General features: G+C 43.9%; 1 protein-coding gene across 2 annotated transcripts in view; it reads left to right on the plus strand.

Annotated features, from left to right (window-relative positions):
- TRPV1 (transient receptor potential cation channel subfamily V member 1) overlaps positions 1 to 21,736 on the plus strand; it is a 53,981-nt gene that overhangs the window by 11,607 nt on the left and 20,638 nt on the right. The window contains exons 3-12 of one of the 2 annotated variants that reach the window (XM_040338641.1): positions 6,314 to 6,483; positions 6,556 to 6,708; positions 9,734 to 9,874; positions 10,053 to 10,351; positions 10,445 to 10,621; positions 12,140 to 12,298; positions 12,392 to 12,475; positions 14,001 to 14,071; positions 15,858 to 16,023; positions 19,531 to 19,597. In XM_040338641.1, coding sequence (XP_040194575.1) covers positions 6,314 to 6,483; positions 6,556 to 6,708; positions 9,734 to 9,874; positions 10,053 to 10,351; positions 10,445 to 10,621; positions 12,140 to 12,298; positions 12,392 to 12,475; positions 14,001 to 14,071; positions 15,858 to 16,023; positions 19,531 to 19,597 — 1,487 coding nt within the window. Of the gene's footprint in view, positions 1 to 6,313; positions 6,484 to 6,555; positions 6,709 to 9,733; positions 9,875 to 10,052; positions 10,622 to 12,139; positions 12,299 to 12,391; positions 12,476 to 14,000; positions 14,072 to 15,857; positions 16,024 to 19,530; positions 19,598 to 21,736 lie in introns of both variants that reach the window. The other variant, XM_040338640.1, reaches the window with a different exon arrangement.

Genomic DNA, 21,736 nt, shown 5'->3' on the forward strand with positions numbered 1-21,736 from the left:
GTTGGGCACCCCTGCTCTACATAGACTTTGTTACAGTCTGTTTGGAATGTTTTTGACAATACACTCCTTTGAAATTTTGGACCAGGACTTGTGATTTTTGTGCAGCAGAGACAATATTTAGGAATTCAGAGGCAGAATCAGCTGGTATTTCAGACTTGCATCTAATAGACCAGAAATCAGCAAATAAGAAAAGTCAATTTACCATACACTTAAAGTGGTTGTAAATGATCACCTTGTAAAACAACCCATTTGGTTTAAAATAGAAATTCAAGGCAAAACATTGTTGTATACATTGTTTTGAAGATAGCAAAAACGTTTATTTTATAAAAATTGATTTTATATTTTTTTTCAACATTTTTAAAAATTGGGGCATTCAATTGCTTCCAAATATTTTGTTTGTAAAAATAACTTTTACATATATAACACACATATATTTATGCTATTCACAAAGCTTGTTGCGTGACATGTTTCACTTTTCTGCTTCTTCAGGAGCTGTAAAGCATGTAAAGCATGTACTGTCATAATTATAGGAATATTATAGGAATAAAAACAACTGGACATTGTTGTAGGAGGAGAGCAGGCTGAGTTCCCAGCACAGCTAGAGAACTGGTTCAGCATGCACACATCAGGAATATTAAATATGAAGTGTTGGGTTTACATATTCTTTAAAAAGTGGAGGTCCACCCTAAAAAAAACGAAAATAGGCAAAAAGGCTAATTTATATACTTACCAGAAATTACTGTTACTAGGCAGATCGTCCTAATCTGCCTCTTCCTCGTCCGCGGTGAGGTTCTGTGTTCTCCTCCTCACGTTGCCTCCTGGGAAATGGAGGCATGCTGCCTTCTGGGACACACAGGACAGTGTGCCCATTCACAAAGTGCCGTGTGACTCGCGCAGTAGGAAATGGGTAGTGAAGCCACAAGGAGGATGGCGGCGCTGGGGCCCGGTCTGGGGGTGTGCTTATTAAAAGGTGATAATGACTGTAGATGTGCCTGTGCTCTAAACTGAAAATCATTGTAGAGCTGTCCCATAATACCATTTACAAATCAGTTCTGCGGAAAACACCCATATATAAGATGACGATTGCCTGACGCTACAAACATTTATAAATCCCTTAGACAGTCACGCCTAATGAATAAATTCTGTTCAGAAAAATATGTGCCCTATCTACCAACTGACTTTGACGAAAAGTTGCTGTGCCCCCGACTTACACCTTGCGCATGTCTAAGGAGCTTCCCACTGGGCCTCCTTGTTTACTCCTCCTCCCCGGGCTCTCTCATTCCTCTCCTAATTCTCCCTTCACTTTTTCCTAGCTTTTCCTCCTTCCTTTCTGTTTCCTGTAGCTTTTGCCTTTTTCCCTTTCCTCGCTCTTCTCACCTACAGGTTTTCCCTAATTTGTGTTTGCCTGTCCCCATAGATGCTAACTCCGTTAGAGGTAATGCCGGCCACACCTTCCATCCTACTAGATGTGTACCCAACATGTAGATAGGGGTTTACCCCCTCCCTCTTTCTTGTACTACCCAACCTTATAATAGTCCCTTTTCAACACCATCATATAACTCATGGACCTAATGGCTCTGGTCACATACTGGAAATGATCAGGTCTGGTGCCCTTATGCCTTGTACACACGATCGGTTTTCCCGGCGGTAAAGAGTCCACCGGGAAAACCAGGTGGGAAAGCCGAGAACCTGCACGGCAGCTTTTTTCCCTACACACGGCCGGTTTTCCTGGCAGGAAAACTGCCATGAGAACTTTGGTTGGGAATCCCAGCCATGTGTAGGCTCCATCACAGTGTTTCCCATAGGAAAACTGCCGGGAAAAAGACCGCCAGCAATCCCGGACAGAAAAAAGAAAACATGTTCTAATTTTTCCCGCCGGGATGGGATTCCTGTCGGTAAAAGTGCCATGAAGCATACACACTGCCAGTTTTCCTGGCCAAAGGTTTTCCCGATGGGAAAACTGGTCGTGTGTACAAGGCATTAAAGCCTCGTACACACGATCAGTCCATCCGATGAGAACGGTCTGAAGGACCGTTGTCATCAGTTAACCGATGAAGCTGACTGATGGTCCGTCGCGCCCACACACCATCGGTTAAAAAAACTATCGTGTCAGAACGCGGTGACGTAAAACACAACGACGTGCTGAAAAAATGAGGTTCAATGCTTCCAAGCATGCGTCAACTTGATTCTGAGCATGCGCGGATTTTTAACCGATGGTTGTGCCTACTAACGATCGGTTTTGACCTATCGGTTAGGAATCCATCGGTTAAATTTAAAGTAAGTTGGCTTTTTTTTAACCGATGGTTAAATAACCTATGGGGCCCACACACGATCGGTTTTGACCGATAAAAACGGTCCATCAGACCGTTGTCCTCTGGTTAACCTATCGTATGTACGAGGCCTTAGGGTTTGTATCTATGTGACTCTGTTGGCTATCAGTGATTGTCCTTACTAATGCTGTGCTTATATTGTATACTGTTTACTTTAATGCTACGTACTTGCACCTCCGTTGTTCTGATGCGACATTGTGCATTCTCATTTCTTTTTGTCAAATTTATCCTGTGATAGTATTCCTTGAACCTGTTCTTTCTCAATAAAATACTTGAATAAGAAAAGTATGGGCCAAATTTTATTTTTCCGGCCAACTGCTTATTGTTCCATAAAGACAGAAGCAGCATTGGGCTGGTTCTGAAAACACAAGCATACACACATGAAATATAGACAAAAGAATACTTACACACATAGATAAAATTAGGCAAATCAAGCAAGTGTGCAGATGTTACATTTTACATTTTCCTTTCTCCTGTTGTCTCATAAGATATCTAGGAAAAACCTCAATAGTCTTTTAAATTCCCAGGCTTATGCATGACAAAGTTATATGCAGATTTCTCCAAACATAGGAATGGTATAAAAAGCTTTTTTGGAATCCTTGTACAGTGCATCCAGAAAGTACTCACAGCACTTCACTTTTTCCACATTTTGTTATGTTACAGCCTTATTCCAAAATGGATTCATTCATTATTTTCCTCAAAATTCTACAAACATTACCTCATAATGACAACACGAAAGAAGTTTGAAATCTTTGCAAATTTATAAAAAAAAAAAAATGAAAACATCACATGTAAAATAAGTATTCACAGCCTTTCCCAAGACACTCAAAATTGAGCTCAGGTGCATCTTGTTCCAACTGATTATCCTTTAGATGTTTCTACAATGTAATTGGAGTTCACCTGGTATATTCAGTTGATTGGACATGTTTTGGAAAGGCACACACCTGTCTATAGAAGGTCCCACAGTTAACAATGCATGTCGTGCACAGTCAAAGCCATGAAGTCCAAGAAATTGTCTGTAGATCTCTTATGCCGCGTACACACCATCACTTTATGTGATGAAAAAAAACAACGTTTTTAAAAACGCCACTTTAAATGACCGTGTGTGGGGGAAAACGTTGTTTTATGTCTTGTGAAAAACGACCAAAAAAAATTGAAGCATGCTTCAATTTTATGTGTCGTTTTTCAAGACGTCGTTTTTTACTTCACAGAAATTTACCGTGTGTAGCAAAAAACGACGTTTAAAACAACGTTTTTACACCCGCACATGCCCAGAAGCTAGTTATTAAGCAAGCTTCAATGGAAAAACGTGGTCAACGTAACCTCGCTTTGCTAGAGCATTGTGAAAAAACGATGGTGTGTAGGCAACATCGTTTTTGAAAATTGAAGTTTCAAAAACGTTGTTTTTTACTTCACAGAAAATGACGTTTTTTTCATCACATAAAGTGATGGTGTGTACGCGGCATGAGACAGGATGATTATATTGAGGCAGAGATCTGGGGAAGGGTACAGAAAATTTCTGCAGCATTGAAGGTCCCAATGAGCACAGTGGCCTCCATTATCCGTGAATGGAAGAAGTTTGCAACCACCGGGACTCTTCCTAAAGCGGGCCGCCTGGCCAAACTGAGCAACCGTGGGAAAAAGGCCTTACTCAGGGAGGTGTGCAAGAACCCAATGGTCACCCTGACAGAGCTCCCAGGATTTCTCTGTGGAGAGAGAGGAACCTTCCAGATGAACAACCATCTCTGTAGCACTCCACCAATCCGGCCTGTATGTTAGAGTGGCCAGACAGAAGCCACTTCTCCGTAAAAGGCACACGACAGCCCGCCTGGAGTTTGCCAAAAAGCACACAAAGGACTCTCAGACCACAAGAAACAAAATTCTCTGGTCTGACGAAACAAAGATTGAACTCTGGCCTGAATGGCAAATATCATGTCTGGAGGAAACTAGTCACCACTCATCACCTGGCCAATACCATCCATACAGTGAAGCATGGTGGTGGCAGCATCATGCTGTGGGGATGTTTTTCAGCCGCAGGAACTGGGAGACTAGTCAGGATCAAGGTAAAGATGAATGCAGCAATGTACAAAGACATCCTTGATAAAAACGTGCTCCAGAGCGCTCTGGACATCAGACTGGGGCAAGGGTTCATCTTCCAACAGGACAACAACCCTAAGTACACAGCCAAGATAACAAAAGAGTGGCTTTTGGAAAACTCTGTGAATGTCCTTGAGTGGCCCAGCCAGAGCCCAGACTTGAACCCGATTGAACATCTCTGGAGAGATCTGAAAATTGCTGTGCGCCAATGCTTCCTATCCAACCTGATGGAGCTTGAGAGGTTCTACCAAGAAGAATTAGAGAAACTGACCAAAAATAAGTGTGCCAAGCTTGTAGCATCCTACTCAAAAAGACTTGAGGCTGTAATTGGTGCCAAAGGTGCTTCAACAACGTATTGAGCAAAGGCTGTGAATACTTATGTACATGGCAATGTTTTTTGTTTTTATTTTTAATAAACTTGCAAAGAATTCAAACAAACTTCCTTCACTTTGTTATGGGGTATTGTTTGTAGAATTTTGAGGAAAATAATCAATTGAATCCGTTTTGGCATACAGCTGTTAGGGCCTTTTCAGACGTGCGGGTTCCGTGAAATCCGATTTTAACCATCCGCTTGCTCAAGCGGGGATCGCTCCGTTAATCCCCGCTGAGCCGGCAGATGACAGGGTGGTCCCTGCACAATGTGCAGGGACCGCCCTGTCAGATCTCCGCTCTCCTCTATGGGGGATCGGATGAACACGGACCGCCTGTCCATATTCATCCAATCTGATCCGCAGATGGGTGGAAAATAGGATTTTCCTACGTCTTCAGAAACGGACCATAGCGGGGACTGATGAGATTGGATGTTCATCCGCTGACATCCGACATATACGGTCCGCATGTGTGAAAGTGCCCTAACATAACAGAATGTGCAGGTCCGGATTTCAGACAAGGCCACCGAGGCCAGGCCTCGGGGCTGCAGTGGGTGAAGGGGCGGCCACTCATACCCCTCCCACCACCACCATTACTGCCACTGATACCCACCCACCACCATTACTGCCACTGATACTCCCCCACCACCATTACTGCCACTGATACCCCCCACCACTATTACTGCCACTGATTCCCCCCCACACCACCACCATCACCACTAGTGAGACTGATACCCCCACACTGCCACTAGTATCACTGATAACAACCCCACCACTGATACCACACCACCACCACTGATACCCCCACACCACCACCACTGATCCCATCCAGCAACCACCATCCCTGCCACTGATACCACTGCCCACTACTACCACTCATCCCATCCCCTCTTCCCCAACCACCACCCTCACCACTGATCCCATCCTCCCACCACCGCTGCCACTCATTTCATTCAATGCCCCCCAACCACCATCCTTGCCCCACTGATCATATTCCCCCCACCACCTCTGCCACTCATCCCATTCAATCCCCCCCTTCCACTGATCCCACCCCTCAACCACCACCCTTGCCACTCATCCCCCCCCCACCACCGCTGCCACTCATCCCATCTCTCCTTCACCGCTGCCACTGTTCCTATCCCCACCCAACCACCACTGCTGCAAATCACAAGTAATTTTTATTTTTTTTGGTGGGAGGGGGTTTATTATAATTTTTTTTTTTACCTAATTTCTATCACATGGGGGGGGGGCGGCTTTAAAGGACCCGGCCTTGGGGCGGCAAAGGGAGTAAATCCGGGCCTGAGAATGTGGAAGAAATTGAAGCGATGTGTACTCTCTGGATGCACTGTACATGTTCTTCTCCCCATTTGTAGTCTCCTGCAGAGAATTAAAGTGAACAACTACATCTGAAGCATATCTCACACAAAAAAATAACCTGCAGCAAGTTTCCCTCTCCTTCTACCTACATCAAGTTTTCATTAATTGAATTATTAACACGCTATTTTCTTCATTGCAAAGGCAAAGTTCCTCCTTGGAATCCACAACCAGCTGTAAGGATAGAACATTTAAGCTGTACGATCGGAACAGGATTTTTGATGCTGTGGCCTATGGGGACTGTGAAGAATTAGATGATCTTCAGGTTTATTTACTCCGTACTCAGAAACATCTCACCAATAAAGAGTTTAAAGGTAGCACCCTAATATATATTTTCCATGTGTAATAAAATCTGAATTGAGTTTATAATTATTTTTATTCAACAGAACCAGAAACCGGGAAAACTTGTCTACTAAAAGCCATGCTGAATCTGAGTCAGGGGAAAAACGAAACAATTCCGCTCTTGCTAGAAATTGCAGAAAAAACCGACAATCTGAAAGCATTCGTCAATGCACCATACACAGACACCTATTACAGAGGTAAGAAATGGCTGTATTATCTGCAGTGCCAATGCTGTGTAAATGTTTAGTACTATTGAATATATGTTTTTTTAAATCATTTGGTTACATATATTAGAAAAATATCCATAAGCCACACATCATGAAGCAGACCCATGAGCAACCAGTCCGGGCTGAGGCCATTCATCTGACTTCATGCACATGGGTCTGCTTCATAATGTGCGGCTTATGATTTTTTTTCCTTTGACATTGCTGCAGCTTGGATCTAGGATGAGCTGCCTGTCCCTGCCTGCACTCACAGCAGTCTAGTTGGAATTTACCGCTCTACCTGAGCTGCACCTAAATTCAGTATTTTTGGGCTATTTATAACAGCCTATTGATGCATCTTACAGAACAAGGTCTTCCGGGGTATTCAATGGATGACCAGGAAGGGATCAAGCCATCCCCATGCTTCCAGTTGAACACCCGTAGTATTTCTGACATATGACACTGTAACTTGAACTCTAAAGTTTTGTAGCTGGACTGTACATTTGTATCGATACACCCGCAGGAGCCACTTGGTAGATGTGGTTATTTGTTCTCGACTGTCTGCCCCAACTTTAAGAACAGCCTCAGCCCCACTGTCACACCAGGTTAAGCAAATGGTTACTGCACTGCTACTGAGAACACAAACATCAGACTGGTTAGTGGTAAATGAAGCCAATATATTGTTACGGGTTGCAGTAAATAGCAGTATGCATGTAAAAAGGAGTAAAAATTGGATTAGGTCAATCACAGTTCACTAGATAGTGGGGCATAATTTATTAAAGACAAATAGTGCACCCTGCAAATACAGTTGCATGCATTTTCCCAAGAGCTTAATTAAAGTGTCAAAGCTCTGCTGATATCCATCATCCAATCATGTGCAAGAAAAATGCATTTTTTTATTTTATTTCCCTGCACCTGATTGGGTATTCTTTACTAGACCTGTGCACGCCAGAAAATGTTATTTAGTTTCAGATGCATTCATTAGGTTTATAATTAGTTTATTAGTTTTGTTGTCGGTCCAGTTAGTTTTCATGATTTGTTTTGTTTTCTATATTCTTTATACCGGGTGGATTCAAAACGTTTTCTAATTTACCCGGTATAACTTTGGATCGTGAATAGCTGTGGTTGTTAAGGAGCGGGGCGGACCCTACATCCTTAACAACCAAAAACCAATGGTTAAAAAAAAAAAAAAACAGCATGGGGTTCCCCCAATCAATACCAGGCCTTTTGGGTCTGGTATGGATTTTGAGGGAAACCTCATGCCAAAACTTAAAAAAAAATGGCATGGGGTTCCCCTAAAAATCCATACCAGACCCTTATTTGAGCATTCAGCCCGGCAGGCCTTTAACATGCCTTTAACATGGAAGGGGGCTTTTCCCCCTGAAGCACCTTGTCCCCTTCTCTTTCCCTGGCCCGGTGGTTGTGAAAGTGCGGGGGTGACTTTAACAAGGGGGAAATCAGATTCCGGCACCCCCCATATAAATAAGTATGTGGTACATAGTACCCCTACTCATTCACTAAAAAATTTGAAAAGCAGATAAGAACACAAACACAGTTTTTGACAAAATATGTCCCCGGTGTAAATCATGATGAATGCCAACCCACCTGCTGATCACATCCGTCCCAGAGAAACTCGGCGAATGACAGGTAAACTTTGGGGCGGCCTCAGTGTTTTTTTTTTTTGCCTGCGGGTGGGGGTTCATCTTGTTTTTTTTACTGAGAAAAAAAAACGACACATAGAGAAATCTGTGCCGCCACTTCCCACACTGCTGTGACGGACATCTGCTTTCCTTATCTCCTGCATGAGCAAGAGAGTGTGTCTATGGCCCTGAGTGTATGACATGCACAGGAAGGAGTGTATATGACAGGGGGCCGTAAGCGCACTCCGTCTGCTGTGCGCACGCTCTTCCTCACTCTACAGGCGCGAGGTTCATCCTCACGATGCTGCCTAGCCAAGGGGAGTGTAGAGGTTCCGGAGTTTTGCAGGGCTCCAAATGCAGAAGGGGGTGACAATCCAAAGGTTGAGATATATGCAGGATCACTAGGATGCCATTACTTTGTAAATGATGAGCATTGGTTTACACCCACTTTAAAGAAAGTCCCTTGACAGCACATTTTAATATTTTGTACTTTAAAGTTACACTTTAATGTAATTTAAAGTGTCAAAGTTTCAAGTTTCAAATTGCTTAAGAAATGGTGAAAGCTTGTAGGGTTAGTCCATATATGACCAATGTTTGTTATTTATATTTGTAATAATTTAATACGGGTTGAATAGATATTACCCGGGCCTTCTACATTCCTAAAATACACTATCATTGGAGTCTCTGCACCCCATGCTCATCTCAGGAGTCTCAGGCCGCGTACACATGATCAGTCCATCCGATGAGAACGGTCCGAAGGACCATTCTCATCGGTTAATCGATGAAGCTGACTGATGGTCTGATGTGCCTACACACCATCAGTTAAAAAAACGATCGAGTCCTATGCAGTGACGTAAAACACAACGACGTGCAGAGAAAAATGAAGTTCAATGCTTCCAAGCATGCGTCGACTTGATTCTGAGCATGCGTGGGTTTTTAACCGATGCTTTTGCATACTAACCGTCGGTTTTGACCTATCGGTTAGGCGTCCATCGGTTCAATTTTAAAGCAAGTTGTAACATTTTTGACCGAAAGATAATTGACCGATGGGGCCCACACACCATCGGTTTGGACCGATGAAACGGTCCTTCAGTCCATTTCCATCGGTTTTGACCGACCGTGTGTATGCGGCCTCACTCTTCTAGCTACATCAGAGGCAGTCTAAGTCCTCCTACTATATCTTTGTTTACATTAAATAAATAGAAACTCCAGTAAGAAAATAAAAGCCCTCTCATAGTAGGTGCAACATGTCACACACTTTAACCTGCCAGCATCTACCCAGATCAGAAATTTGACTTCTATGAAGTCCAAAAGCTGATTACTGTCTTTTATAATTATGGTTGTGGTTGGTAAATGTGATGGTTACTTCTTTTCTATAGGTCAGACTGCTCTACATATTGCTATTGAACGAAGGAACATGAACATGGTGGAGCTTTTGGTACAACACGGAGCCGATGTTCATGCAAGAGCAGACGGTGAATTCTTCAGGAAAGCCAAAGGAAGGGCCGGATTCTACTTTGGTGAGAATAACTTCTAAAAGTAAAAACAGACAAAATAGACAGAGAGGCTGATTTTCTAAATGAGTCAGAATGTTTGCACCAAAAAAAGAGTGAATATTCACTAAACATTACAGGACTGTGAACAATTCCTACACTTCTTAAAATATAACTTATATGATGATGATTTTCTGTTATGTAGGGGAACTACCTCTGTCTTTAGCAGCATGCACAAACCAGATACAGATAGTCCAATACCTTCTTCAGAACCAGTACTCTCCAGCCAACATTGCTGCCCGCGACTCTTTTGGAAATACGGTGCTGCACTCTCTGGTTGACATTGCGGACAACACTGTGGAGAACACAAAGTTTGTCACCAAGATGTATTCAGAAATTTTGGTGCTGGGTGCAGAAATTAAACCTTCCCTGAGACTGGAGGATATTGCCAATAAGAAAGGTCTTACTCCATTAACTTTAGCAGCAAAAACTGGCAAAATCGGGGTAAGTAGTAATATACTTGGTTGTGTAATATTTGTCCAGAACATCTTTTTCTACATGCAGTTAGATGAATCCATGTTACTTGTACCTATTCAGGTATTTGCTTATATCCTTCGGAGAGAGATAAAGAATCCAGAATGCCGACACCTCTCTAGAAAGTTCACTGAATGGGCCTATGGGCCTGTCCACTCCTCCCTGTATGATCTGTCTGGTGTGGACACCATTGAGAACAACTCTGTTCTTGAGATTATTGCCTACAGCAGCGAGACACCGGTAAGTGGCTGTAGGTTGAATTTTATGGGAAGTTTTCTATAAAGTACAGGATATGATAACATTAAAGCAGTGTTAAACCCCCAAAAATGTAATATATATCACAGCTTACCAAGTCTTAAATTATTTTCCTTTGGTGATCTGCCCAGTAACACACTACCTGTTATAGAGTGGCTCCTCTATCTATGGAGTAGCATGAGGGTCACTCTTGGACAGCAGCACTTTCTGAATATGATAGAATTGGATGGACTAGTAGATTTTGATGTACTTTACATAAGTGACTAACAAATTAAAGCTGAACTCCAGCTAAGCACTTTTTAATCAGTTACAACAGTTCTTTCTTTTTTGGGATGAAAGGGGAACACAAATGAAAAACAGCTGACCATTGCAAACAAATCTGTCAACGTTAAATGGTTTGTCTCAACCCTTTAACTTCCACCTTTGGCGGACAGCTTGGTTTGTTAAGGGAAAATATAAAATAACAAATCTCTGCTTCTAGCACAAACTCCCTGCTCCCAAATCCCCAGTCCTAGCACAGCCCCACAAATCCTCCCCCCTGCTCCCACCCCCCCCCCAGCACAAATCCCCTCTCCTACTGACTGTACTGCCCGTACAACAACAGTGTAGGGAGGAGATAGGGGGCAATAATAAAATCCTACACACTGAGATGTGAGTGTGACCCTGTATAAATTCCAGTGCACAGAGAGGAGATAGAGAACACACACTGCAACTACTCCCAGCTCTCCCATCCTCTCTGCTGCCCAACATGTCCTCAGCAACCGATGACATCATCGGATGGTAGGACATGGGCGGGCGGCCTGCGCAGCTTTGTGTTTTGCTGGCAAAAGTACACATAGCAGCAGAGAGTATGGGAGAGCTGGGAGCAGGTGCAAGTGTTCTGTCTATCTCCTCTCTGTGCACCACAATTTAGACAGGGTCCCACTCAGACCGGGCCGAGGCACCTCGGGGGGAAAAAAACACTGATCTAACTTCCCCCATCACAGGTGTTTTTTTTGCACAGCGTTTTTTCAAAGTGCAGGGGGAGAACACACTTAAAAAGTGAACACTTTTGTGTAGTATTATTGTATTTGCAGTAATGCACTGCATTGGATCAAAGATATATGCAGGAGGCCTAAGAAAAGGAAAACCTGCTCTACAGAAATCATGTCACCCTTCTAATGGAGTTTTGTCTTCAATAAAATGGGTGACAGAGTGCCCCTCCAAGCAGAAGTTTATATCAGGTTTCTGCTGCTGTACCCTTAAGCTTCATCCACGTGGATGTTTACAGGCTAAAAAGTCCTCCAGCATAAAACTCCTGGCGCTTTCCCAGATCTGGGGAGTCCCAGGTGGTATGTACATCAGACTAAGCTTGGGGTTGGCTGCCCAGTAGCAGCTTTAAGGCAGCAAAAAAAAATGAAATATATCTGAAACTGGAAGGCAGGGTACAGTGCTTTCTTATACAGTTGGGCACATAGATTATCATATTGTACACAATGATATCGTCCAATATATCTTCTTCAGAATCGACATGACATGCTTCTAGTGGAGCCTCTCAACAGACTCTTACAAGATAAGTGGGATCGCTTTGTCAAACGTGTATTCTACTGTAACTTCTTGATGTATGTGGTATATATCATCATCTTCACCATCGCTGCCTACTATAGACCAGTGCAGGGAAATGTAAGTCCATTTTCAATATATTAATTGTTATAGTATTATTTTTAATACTGGTGATTTTTTAATACTAAAAGCTATTTTATTTTTGTTCTATAGCCCCCATTTCCAGTAGATAGCACACTTCGTACCATAGGTGAACTGATCACTGTTTTGGGAGGATTCTATTTATTTTTTAGAGGGGTAAGTCATCACACCTAAATAATTTACAAATCATAGACAAGCTATTATGATAAGTACAATATTGAACCTAAACAGTAGATTACCCACTTTGAATCTTAGGTCTTTTTAAAAAAACTGTGCGAAGAAAAATGATAATAGGCAATAACTCATAGTAACCAATAAGATTTCCTCTTTCACCATTACCAGTTTATTACATTCAGATCAGTGATAAATAACTGACTGGATAGGTAAAGTAACTACACTTATCCTGTTGTTCTTTGCCTTATTAAATATTCCCTATTGCATAAAATTCCCTATTGCATGAAAATGTGTAAATATGACATCTAGATCTGTTGCTGTAAAGCTCTCCATTCAAGTTCTACATTTCTAGGACCCACCTAACTATCCCCAAAATTTGAATCCAATCAGTTAAGCCCTTGCACTACATAACTGGTGGTTGATCTATAGAAGATGCTGCATTTAGATTGTAATATGTCTGCTTATTTTAAAGCTGAATTCCAGGTTTGAATTTTATAGTGCAGTTATGTTGGCATTAGACATTTTCTTTTGTATTATTTTTTTTTGCACGTTTATGCTTTAGGATTGTTTGCATATATTATTTTTTTGTTAGAATCAAATTGAAATAGTATTGGGACTTATAGGTTGTGAGTAAAGCACTTTGTGTGTTAATTTTAATTGCATTTGCATTGTTTAATGGTAAATATTCTGAGTGAACAAAAATGCATTTAGTGCAATTTATTTTAATCTTTATATACTAAATTTAGATATAAGTTAATGTGATTGTAAAGGAGAAAGTGTTTTTTTTTACTTTAATTCAATCTCTGCATTAGGGTAAAACACTTTCTGTGATCAGTTCCACCCCAACCCCCCAAATACTTACCCAAGTCCGATCCTGATCCATGCTGCGCCCAAGAGCAGCAACAATGCTCCCTCTCTCTCCATGCAGGACTCAGTGCAACAGTGGGAGCTATTGGCTCATACTACTGTCAATCAAATCCTGTTTGGGGGTGGGGCCGAGCCGTACTGTGTGTGTCAATAGACGCACCCATCCTGGCTCGGGATTGAACCCACACGAGTGCCTCCATACTAAGCGGCTTGCTATGGGTGGGGGCACTCAGAAGGGAGGAAGAGCCAGGAGCACCAGGGGGGACCCCAGAAGAGGAGGTGCAGAGCTGCTCTGTGCAAAACCATTCACCAGAGCAGACAATATGACACAACATTTACCTTGTGTCTTATAAAGTTTGATGAGGTATTTTTACAAAGTCAAATGACGATTGTATACTTCACGGATGGTATCTTTAGAGTGTTCAGAAAATATATAGTTGTGGAATTTAGCTTTGTGAGTGTCAGACCTATGACCTTGAAACCTGTAGGTGATTTAAGTCACTTCAAGTTAAGTAATTTTGAACAATGGATTTGCTCTTTAGTTTTAAAAGCTAGGTTTATCATCTTGCTTTCTCAAATCTAAGAATGTTTTTAAAAAGCAAAGCTTATAAATTACCTTTTTTGTTTTTTGCTTACTCAGATCCAGTACTTTTTTCAGAGACGTCCAACTATGAAGGCACTAATGACTGACAGCCACAGTGAAGTCCTGTTGTATGTAATACATTTTATACATTTTTTACGTTTTTTTTTTTAACTAATAAATACAATTTTTAGATATGAATAATTAGAATACAAAATAGACTGCATGTCAGGGATAGCACATGGAGGTATCCAGCACAGATGACCAGTTCAGTGGGCTGTACCTTAAGGCAGAGTTCCATCCAAAAGTGTAACTTCCGCTTTAAGGAGTCCTAACCCCTTGACATGCCACATTTGGTATGTCCTTTTTTTGGGGGGGCAGTGGTTACCTAGTTTTGACAGGTGACCAGCGCCCACTTCCGCCTGCGCCACCTAGGTGACTCCTGCTCTCCCCCTCCATCCCTGCAATCTTCATGTCACAAGTCCCAGAAGATTGCTTGGCCATACAGGACAGCACAGCTCGTGCAGGCGCAGTGCGCACCCGGCTGTGAAGCCGCAATCTGTCACAGCAGGGTGCACCTGGGATTGCAGAGATACCTAATAGGTCAGGGCAAGGTTTAGATAGAACTCTTCCCTTTCCAAGAAGACCTCTATTTCTGGGGCTGAACTGAGGAATGCAGCTCTCACTTCCAAAATGGGTATCTGGACTATCAGGCCTTGGCAAAACAGAAACAAATGGCCCGCAATAGGGACTCAGGAGAGGCAGCAATAGGAATCTTTGACCAATCAGGTAACCCATGCCAAGCGTGCAACAAACATGGAGGTGCAGTAATATTAGACCCAACAACTGATGAGACCCAAACCCTGGCACGAAGACTAGCTGGGCAATAAGCACAAAACCATCAGAGGCAGACTGGATAGCAAGCATAGGGGCATTGGAGGTAGGCTGGGCATTGGGCAGAAATGCATCTGTGGCAATCTGGGCATTAGGCAGAGAAGCATCAGCGGCAATCTGGGCATCAGGCAGAAAAGTACTGTATGAGAGGCAAGCTGGGCAGTGGGCATGAGAGGCAAGCTGGGCAGTGGGCATGGTGCTACGAGGCTGGGCATTAAGAACAGAACCATCAGGCTGGGCATTAGGCAGCAGGTCACCAGGCAGGCTTGGCAGAGGACAGCAGAGCAGCAGCATCTACGTAGGCTGAACCCCATTCGCAGGCATCATGGTGAGGTCTGGAGGTCAGCAGTAGGAAGCAGGGATGAAGACTGGCTCTTATCAGTAGGCAACATGTCATCAGGCTGGGCGATGGTCAGGAGATCAGCAAGGTCAGGTTGATTAGCCAGCTAAGAGCCTTTGGAGCCATATTGGACAGTGGACATAGAACCAGTAACGCCAGGCTGTATAGCAGGTGACATATTATTGAGGTTAAGTTGGGTCACTGGAACACAGGCTGGATGCAGGGTAGCTTTGAGAAAAGGATGAGGGCTCACCAACCAGTCTGCTTACCAACCTGAATGAACCTGCCCAGCAGTATGTGTTAAAAACAGGGGTTTAGTTAGCACCCATTTGCAAACGCATACGTAAGCTGCAAGGCCCCTTCATGGCACCCTGTGTATTGCTTGCAGTCCTAAGGGCCCTTTCACACGGGGCGGATCAGTAATGATCCGCCTCCGTGTGTCCGTCAGCTCAGCGGGGATCCTCCGTAAAATCCCCGCTGAGCCGTCGGCTGACAGTGCGGTCCCCGCACACTGTGCAGGGACCGCCCTGTCTTTTCTCCGCTCTCCCCTATGGGGGGATCGGATGAACACGGACGTGTGTCCGTGTTCATCCGATCTGATCCGCAGACGGAAGAAAAAAATACAATTTTCCTATGTTGCAGTGGAGAATGGGTCATGTATTATATCTTTTTGTGTTTTCCAGTTTTATTCAGGCTGTGTTTCTGCTGATCTCTGCATTCCTGTACTTTCTTGGACGGCATGAATATGTGGCTTTCATGGTGATTTGTTTAGCCATGAGCTGGGTCAATATGCTCTACTATACCAGGGGCTTCCAACAAATGGGGATCTATGCTGTGATGATTGAAAAGGTCAGTGAATCCTTGATCAGTAAAATCCATTTTTCCAAATTTGATGTTTGTGATAACACAGCTTTCTTTGGTTTGGCTATACTGGTGTTAATATTATTGTAGTTATAAAAATATCCCCTGATATTCTAACAGTCACTGTCAGTATAAATCGAAGATGGCACAGAAACCACTTCATGTCAGTTTGCACATTTTATTATTAATTTTCCATATTTATAAATTAACACATTTAGTAAACTGTTTAAAATCTGTTTAGTTGTAAAGTATAGGATATTTAAGAATTGTAATTTAAATTAAATTACATACAAGTCTGTTCTCCTGCCTTGATAGAGAATGTGAGCCATGATAGAGATTTGTCTTTAGGGTGGGCACATTACGGTGCCCCGGTGTTATGGCCTACCTGTCTGGGGCGTGCGTGCTACACGGTGTTCCTGGTTCCGGGACCACGTTGGCCCGGAACATCTGAGCAGCGACGGAGACCCAGTAAGCGACTATGTTCCCACATTTGAGGATCCCAAGCTGTATTGCTGTTCGGTGGGGAGTCCATCTGAGGAGCGCCATTGAGAGGCTGGCGGGTCCAAAAGGATCTCGACAAACCACCGGGGATCAAGGTAGCCGGACACTGAAGGATTGATCACCTGTCAGTCGGTACCTGGGCGACAGTAAGAAGGAGATCCAGGCGTAATTCACCTAAGAAGGATTGCCTCCGTAACTATAAGTCAGAGAGGGCCTGTGGCAGAGGTGTCTCCCTGACGTTCACCAAGGAGGGTCTGTGGCAGAGACTTTTTCCTCAAGTTTACGTTTATTCAGGAGGGTCTGTGGCAGAGACGTTATCCTACAAATAATCGAGCGATACTCCGGCTGCCAGATCAGTGAGAGAGGCCTGTCCGGGTACGCTATTCCCACTCAAGCAGGAGTGGCGCAGAGGAGTGTTACATGCGGGAGCAGGACTTTCCCTATACTACGCATGAATTTGCTATTCTCCTTTCTTCCTTCAACTTACTCTTCCTTTACTTCTACTAAATGCACCATGCACCCCTAGGAATTTGGAAGAGCCACGAGGTAAATGTGCCACCCAAAACAACCAGCAGCTCCTCCGGGGGTAATGCTACAGGTGTTTGAAACCAAGAAAAAAAGTGTAATATTTTGCAGCATACCAGTTCTATGGGGTGATGGCTGTATTGTTTTTGTTTTGTTTTTTTGTTTCAGGCTTTTCCCCCCCTTTTTTTTTCACCTAGTGATCCTGCTAGTAACACACGTCTGTCCTACGATGACAATAGTTCCCGATTTTATTGAGGAGTAGGAATATCATTCTTGGCTATTTACTTGATTTTGAAAATCTACTCCTTTCCTCATCTCCATAACATAGGGGAAGGTATTCTTTAGGTCAGTGGTTCTCAACCTCGGTCCTCAAGTACCCCCAACAGGCCATGTTTTGGGAATTTCTCTTAGATACAATTGCTGTCCAAAATACCAAGCCATTGACTCTAACCTAAAGCACCTGTGCAAGATAAAGAAGAACCTGAAAACATGGCCTGTTGGGTGTACTTGAGGACAGAGGTTGAGAACCACTGCTTTAGGTCACAGAAGATAACTGGATAGTGGGGGAAGCTAACAACATTGTGTGAGATTTCAGTCCACAGGAAGTTACAAGCATATTGAATATCTATCAGGATCAACAGATATTTTTCTATATTTGCAGAAAATGAATGCCGTCACCACATCTAAGGTCTCGTACACACCAGCGGACAGTCCAATGAAAACGGTCCGCCGGACCGTTTTCTTTGGACATGTCCGCTGGGAGATTTTGGTCTGATGGTTGTACACACCATCTAACTGAAATCCGCGCGGACAGACAGCGCGGTGATGTGGCCGCACCGTCGCCGCGGCGACGTGCGCGACGCTGGAAGGTCAATGCTTCCACGCATGCGTCGAATCACTTTGACGCATGCGAGGGATGGCGGCCGATCGGACATGTCCGGTGAGTCTGTACAGACGACCGAACATGTCCGACGGACAGGCTTCCAGCGGACATGTTTCTTAGCATGCTAAGAAACATTTGTCCGCTGGAAACCTGTCCGATCCGCCGGACATTTGTCCGATCGGCCGTACACACGACCAAACATGTCTGCTGAAACTGGTCAGCGGACCAGTTTCAGCAGACATGTTCGGTCGTGTGTACGGGCCTAAGGGCTAGTTAGATGCATATATTCTTGGGTTTAGATACAAATAAAAGATTACTTGCATGTTACAGAAGACCGATGGAGACTACTTTCCTGTAGAACAGACTTTAGACAGCTGCCATGTTGTAGTTATTATTATTATTATTATACAGGATTTATATAGCGCCAACAGTTTGCGCAGCGCTTTACATCAGGGAAGACAGTACAGTCACAATACAAATCAATACAGGAGGGATCAGAGGGCCCTGCTCGTTGGAGCTTACAATCTAGAAGGGAGGGTCAAGTGGAACAAAGGGTAGTAAGCTGTGGGTGATGATCAGATGGACTCAAATTAAAATACAGTTATGTGTGGGAAGGGTAGGCTTCTCTGAAGAGGAGGGTTTTCAGGGATCCTCTAAAAGCTGATAGAGAAGGAGATAGATGGATAGATTGGGGTAAGGAGTTTCATAGGCTTGGAGAGGCTCTAGAAAAGTCAGTCTATATGAGCACAAAGAAGCCTTTTTCTGCAATCTATGCTTTCTAAGAAACCAAGCCAGCCTCACCACATAAATATTTACTAAAATCTATTCTAAGCCACAATTGATATATCAGATATCAGAATTATTTTAAAAAATTGCTTTTCACAGTAAAATTTAAAACAAGATTCATGTTTTCTTAAAGCGGGGGTTCACCCTATGAACGCAAAAAATTTTTTTTTTCTTCTACCATAAAATCAGGCATTGTAGCGCGAGCTACAGTATGCCTGTCCCGATTTTTTTACCCCCGTACTCACCTTGTACTCGTACATCGAAGATACCGGGGAATGGGCGTGCCTATGGAGACGGAGGATGATTGACGGCCGGCTCTGGCGCGTCACGCTTCTCCGGAAATAGCCGAAATAGGCTTGGCTCTTCACGGCGCCTGCGCATAGCCTGTGCGCAGGCGCCGTGAAGAGCCGAGACCTACTCCGGCTGTCTTCGGGGAAAGTGACGTGCCAGGGCCGGCCGTCAATCATCCTCCCTCTCCATAGGCACGCCCATTCCCCGCGGGAGCCGAAATCTTTATCGTACAGGTACACAGTGAGTACGGGGGTAAAAAAATCGGGACAGGCATACTGTAGCTCGCGCTACAATGCCTGTCTCGATGGAAAAATGATGTAAGTGAGGGTGAACTACCGCTTTAAATAAGAAGATATGCATGTGCGGAAAAAAACCGACATAAACTTAATTTGGGCCTTCAGCTAAATGGTTGTGTACCTCTGCCCAAGAGTACAAACTTGGGGTCACCTAAAGCTTTTTTAATATTGGCAAGAAGTTGTAATAAATAAATGTTATTCTGTGCCTTGCAGATGATCGTAAGAGATATGCTTCGCTTCATGTTTGTCTACATTCTGTTCCTTATTGGATTTGCTGCAGGTAATGGATGGTATGCTTTCTAAAAGGGTGATATTTTTTCCCATCCCTCTCATAGGTTTTGTCATTTTCTGTGTCGCACTTCAATCCTTATGCCGCGTACAGACGGTTGTTTTTTGTGATGAAATAAAACGACGTTTTTGAAACTTCAATTTTAAAAAACAACGTTGCCTACACACCATCGTTTTTTCAAAATGCTCTAGCAAATCGCGGTTACGTTCAGCACTCTTTTCCATTGAAGCTCGCTTCATACCTTGCTTCTGAGCATGCGCGGGTTTAAAAACGTCGTTTTAGCTACACACAGTGATTTTTTATGACACAAAAAAACGACGTTTTGAAAAACGACATAAAAAATTGAAGCATGCTCGAATTTTTTTTCTGTCGTTTTCCAGAAGACATAAAACAACGTTTTCCCCACACACGGTCATTTTAAATGACGTTTTAAAAACAACGTTTTATTTCATCACAAAAAACGACCGTGTGTACGCGGCATAAAAGTAAAGCAAAAATGTTACAAATCTGCGCTAGGAACTCCAGTAATTACACCATAAGAACTTTCTTATGCTTAGAATCCAACACACCAGACTCACTTGAAGTATTCCAGGTCAATACATAAATATATAAATCAGTCCACCTGCGCTCAGAATAATAAAATGATGTGCAAATGCAGCAAGCACAATTTGCTGGTAACAGATCATTTAAATGGAAATTAAAATGCAGCACTTTCACATAATAGACAAAGTCCTTCACAGTCCCAATATGGAAGTTCAGAGTTGAAAAACGCACCTCAAACAGTGCACTTTAAGACAAAGGGTGATTAAAGATATCCTCCACTGGTATGACAGCACCCCAAGCCTCCTACCCTCTGTTGTGGACCACCTGGATACAAGTGGTCAACAGCTCTCAATTGAGCATCAACCCTGATCAGAATATTCAGAGCAGCCTCCTGATATCCTTCAATCCTCTGGGATGGGACACTCCACCAAAAAGACACCAAACCAGGCAAGATGGTGCACACTGGCATTGGTCAGAAACTCTATGATAGTGATTGGAGCCTGGCTATTTCATGTACCCACTAACCATCCACTTCCTCTCAGACACCACAAAGTGTTTACTGCTGTAACCACAGCAATGAGCTTTGGGGGTGAGTCCCCCTCTCTCAAGCCTGTTAGGCTCCTTTCACACGGGGGGGATCAGTAATGATCCACCTCCGTATGCTCAGCGGGGATCGCTCCGTTGATCCCCGCTGAGAATCGGATCATTGCGGAGGCGGACGAGATCGGGTGTCAGCGGATGTTCATCCGCTGACACCCGCAATCTCATAGAGACCAATGTATGTCCCTTTTTTTACCCGCTAACGGATGGATGAAAAAGCGGTCCGCAGGTGTGAAAGGGGCCTTAGTCTGTGCACTTTTAGTGGTTTACATGCCAAAAACATATGCCCTTTATCTGTTAACCCAGAGGTCATCAACCCTGTCCTCAGAGCCCACTAAGGCCCCTTTCAGACGTCCGCTCCGCCTGTCCGTTATTACAAGTCCGTTAACGGACTTGTAATACATCCCTATGGGATCGCGTCCGTTAGCGGATGGAGCATCCGCTAGCGTCCGCGTCCGTCGGGATCCGGTTTTCGGACGGAAGAAAACCCTATTTTTCTTCCGTCCGGCGGAACAGAACTGATGCAGATGGACAGACGGTCCGTCTGCATCCGGTTCCCCATAGGGCAGAGCGGAGCTGAGACAGGGCGGTCCCTGCACTGTGTGCGGGGACCGCCCTATCCGCCGACAGCTCAGCGGGGATCCCCGCTGAGCCGACGGAGACACACGGAGCGGACCCAGAAACGGTCCGCTCCGTGTGAAAGAGCCAGGCCAGGTTTGCAAGATAACTGAAATACATCACAGGTGATATCATTTGCTGCTCAATGATTGCAGTATTCTAGTCTGCATCTCCCCAAGGTAATACATAAAACCTGGCCTGTTAGGCTGCATTCACACCTAGGCATACAAAATCGCGGCGTTTTGTCCCGCGAATTGCGGCGACAAATTGCAGCGTTTTGTACCGCGATTTGCGGCAACAAAACGCCGCGATTGTGAATGCAGCCTCACCCCCTCTATGGAGATGGTTCACATCTCCTATGCCGAACGC

Source organism: Rana temporaria, chromosome 2, assembly GCF_905171775.1.
Source record: "Rana temporaria chromosome 2, aRanTem1.1, whole genome shotgun sequence".
Classification (NCBI taxonomy): domain Eukaryota; kingdom Metazoa; phylum Chordata; class Amphibia; order Anura; family Ranidae; genus Rana; species Rana temporaria.